We start from the raw sequence: 3,212 nt of genomic DNA, 5'->3' as shown, positions 1-3,212 counted from the left end.
AACCTATAGAATCCAGTTGAACAATCTCACTCACTCCGACGAGGGACGCGAATGTTCCTTGCAACCAGCCAACCAATCTGCGGGATGATTGGCTTCTCTCAGCGAAGGGAGTTTGAGGGACGGTCTCCAATTTCGCAGTCACGTGCATCGTGCGTGAAAAAAAAAAATATGGTAAAATCGATATCTGTCAGGGTTTTATTTGTAAAAAAAATTCTTTAATTAATCGGACACGAGGGAAAGACCCCCTTCCCTTCTTCCCCGCTCGCCAAACCCTAGCCGTTTCCCTTGGGGAAGAAGATGCTTCGAAACTCTGGTTCCTCCTTGAGGCTGATTGCCTCCCTCCAAACCCTAATCCCGTCCTCCAGCCATCAGCTCCTCCAGCGCTCCCCGGTGAGCGGCACTGCTAAGGGCAAGGCCAAGCTCAAGGCCGGCCAAACACTGAAGCGCTCCACCCTGGGCAGGAAGAAGGCTGCCGGCGGCGAGCCTGCCACTTCCCGTGGAGGCGGCCGCGCCCGCAACGAGGCCATCGAACGCCTCAACCGCATGGTCGACTCCTGCCTCAACGCCCCCGCCCCGGTCCGCCACCTCACCGCCAAGGAGCGCGCCCGCGAGGCCGAGCGCGAGAAGCTCGGCCTTATCTCCAAGGAGCGCCAGCGAGAGATCGACCAGGAGAAGGCCCGCGCTAAGGCCGGTGGCGCCGCCCCGGAGGAGGAGCCCGTCATCATGGGGACCCCAGGGCTGGATCTCATCACCCTTGGCCTCGTCGACAAGGAGTCCATCCCAAAGTACGAGCTCACGGTGGAGGATGGCCGCCGGCTCGCCAAGGAGTACAGCCGAGTGCTGATGCGGAAGCACCGGGCCCGGCAGGCAGCGGAGACGACTCTCCTCCGGCTCAAGAAGGAGGCGATCGCCGCCCTGCCGGACCACCTCCGGGAGGCGGCATTGGTCCCGGACCTCACACCCTTCCCGGCGAACCGGTACATGGCCACGCTCACGCCGCCGATCGAGGGCTACATCGATAAGGTCAGGGAGGCTGCGAAGAAGCACACTGTGAAGGAGAAGCTCCGGTGAAGAAAGCAATCCTCCTCTTTCTCGAACAGAAGGAGTTTCTTGAGGTCAGAGATTATGGATTTCTTTTAAATATTTGATCTCTTGCATTCTGATGGTGTAGTTGAAATATTTTGATACGCAATGCTTCATAAATCTTGAAAATTGGTTCTGTTCGGAATTTCATTCATTAATAAGACGTTAAACCTTTTGCAACTCCTCCAACTTGGATATCTGTTATGTCTTAGGTGTTACAAGTTGAATTCAACGTGTATTGGCCACATAACTGATCTCATGATTTGTGTTTTTTTATTGACGTTAAAATGTGATTAGGTACGTATTTCCAACATCGCAGGCTTTAATGGTGGAAAGTTTCAACTTAAAATTCTGGAAAGGGAATCCTATTATATGGATTTCTCATACTCTTATACTGTATTCTGAGGAACAAAAAAGACTGAACTTACCTGTATTCTGAGGAATTTAGAGGCTTTTTATGCATAAAGTGGTGTTTTGGAGTAACCTATGGTCAGGTTGCATTGCTCTGAAAATGTTTTGGGGCAGATACAGACTTAATCATCAAACGTCATAAAAATAGATGCAAATTGGACTGGGTTTATGTTTCAGTGAATGAAGAAACATAAAGTTTTGAAGACAGAAAATTTGGAGGGATGCAAAATTCGTATTTGATTCTTCTGAGATGTAACAATCAGTTAAGGTTGAAAAAGAAGGATGGCTGTAAGTTGATGCTGTGACTGCTAAGAGGAGAACGTAAAGAATATTAAGAAGGCAGAAGATGACAGTTTCATGTTCAGAAAAGTGAGACAAAAACAATGAAGAGGAAGAAGAAAGGGGTAAAATGAAGAAAAAAACATGAATATGATAATATCAAGCATAATCGAGTGAATGGTTGAAATGAAGAAACATGTTGATGCTGAATAGAAAATTGTTTCTTTCATAATTCTTGTTTCGCAGACAACAGCTTAATTGGTTAATGGATATGAAAAAGATCTGTGGTTTTATTCAAACTGGGTTTCTTCATCCTTGCTAATATTATCGACATAATTAATATTCCCAGGTTCAGTTCATTTTTATTATTTATTGTTATTGTTATTATTTTTTTGGGTTTCAGAGTAGTTGCTGAGAAAATGTGCTGCAGAGTCCTCAACTTCTCGTTGATATATAATATATTGCATAATTCCTTGCTTATGGACTGAGTAACACCAATATTTCTGCAGAATCTACTTATTTATTGCTTTTATTGTCAAATTATCCAACACTGACATGGTTAGAGGTTTCCCTTCTGTCTTCTAGAGCTTTCTGCTGGCGTGGATGTAGATGGACAGACTTTTGCGTCCAAACTGTTGTTCTTATTTAAGTAGAAATGAGATAAGAGATGAGAATTATCCCGTCTTCTTTCTTGATAGTCATGGGTTTGGACATCGTTGTGGTCAATGCTTGGGTTAAAGAGAAGCAATTGTGCCAGTCGGATCGCAGGGAGTGGTATCCAACTACTTTTCACCTATAGATCCGTTTCAGTCTTTAAGTGGATACCATCACACATGTTGAACAAATTAGCATGAGAAATCTTCCAAGTTCAAATATAATCGCCACAACATTGTTTTGCTTTCTAGTTTCAAAGGTAAGATGGTTCTTATCGAGTCTTCTTATTTGCTTGGTAGAAGAGGTATGGATTTGGAGTTTGGACTCTCTTTTTGGTTGACATCCATGTTGACAATGGTGTGAATATCACCGGCTTACAGCCAAGTTATTGTTTTATGATAATTGATAAGGTATCTACTATCAAAAGTTGGAAAAATCAATTTTGTCACCGGTTGGATTGCAGGAAGCAGTCTTAACTCATAATCTCCCACTATTGATGCTGCTAAGGCATGTTGGGTTGGGGGGAGTTGCTCTGAAATGAGAATTGGAGTGAGTGGTTGCCACTTTCCTATTTGGTTGCCATTCCTATTCTCATTTCCCCAATTCTTATTCCAAAAGGAAACAGGAATGTCCCAAACCTCCAAAATCTAATTCCAGCTCTTTTTCAGTATTCAAATCTTATTCTGTCATTTTTATGTAAACAATTATTTTTTAAGAATATCTTTAGGTTTAATTTATTTTTTAATTTTTTTTAAAAAAATATACTGATTTTGATTCTGATTCTG

The 3,212-nt window shown here is 43.5% G+C and overlaps 1 protein-coding gene across 2 annotated transcripts; it reads left to right on the top strand.

Moving 5' to 3' along the window:
* The first annotated feature begins 227 nt into the window (after positions 1-227).
* LOC105044743 (uncharacterized) lies at positions 228-2,863 on the top strand. 2 transcript variants are annotated; one of them, XM_010922737.4, is made up of 2 exons: positions 228-1,115; positions 2,359-2,863. In XM_010922737.4, exon 1 carries the CDS (start codon positions 298-300, stop codon positions 1,069-1,071), a length of 774 nt encoding a protein of 257 aa, XP_010921039.1. In that variant the 5' UTR covers positions 228-297; the 3' UTR covers positions 1,072-1,115; positions 2,359-2,863. The 2 variants fall into 2 exon arrangements, with proteins under 2 accessions (XP_010921039.1, XP_010921040.1); XM_010922738.4 differs by having other exon boundaries at positions 2,177-2,474.
* Positions 2,864-3,212: the final 349 nt, after the last annotated feature.

This window comes from Elaeis guineensis, chromosome 5 (assembly GCF_000442705.2).
Source record: "Elaeis guineensis isolate ETL-2024a chromosome 5, EG11, whole genome shotgun sequence".
NCBI lineage: Eukaryota > Viridiplantae > Streptophyta > Magnoliopsida > Arecales > Arecaceae > Elaeis > Elaeis guineensis.
Note: the sequence above shows the minus strand (reverse complement) of the source record. Positions and strands in the feature narration are given on the sequence as shown.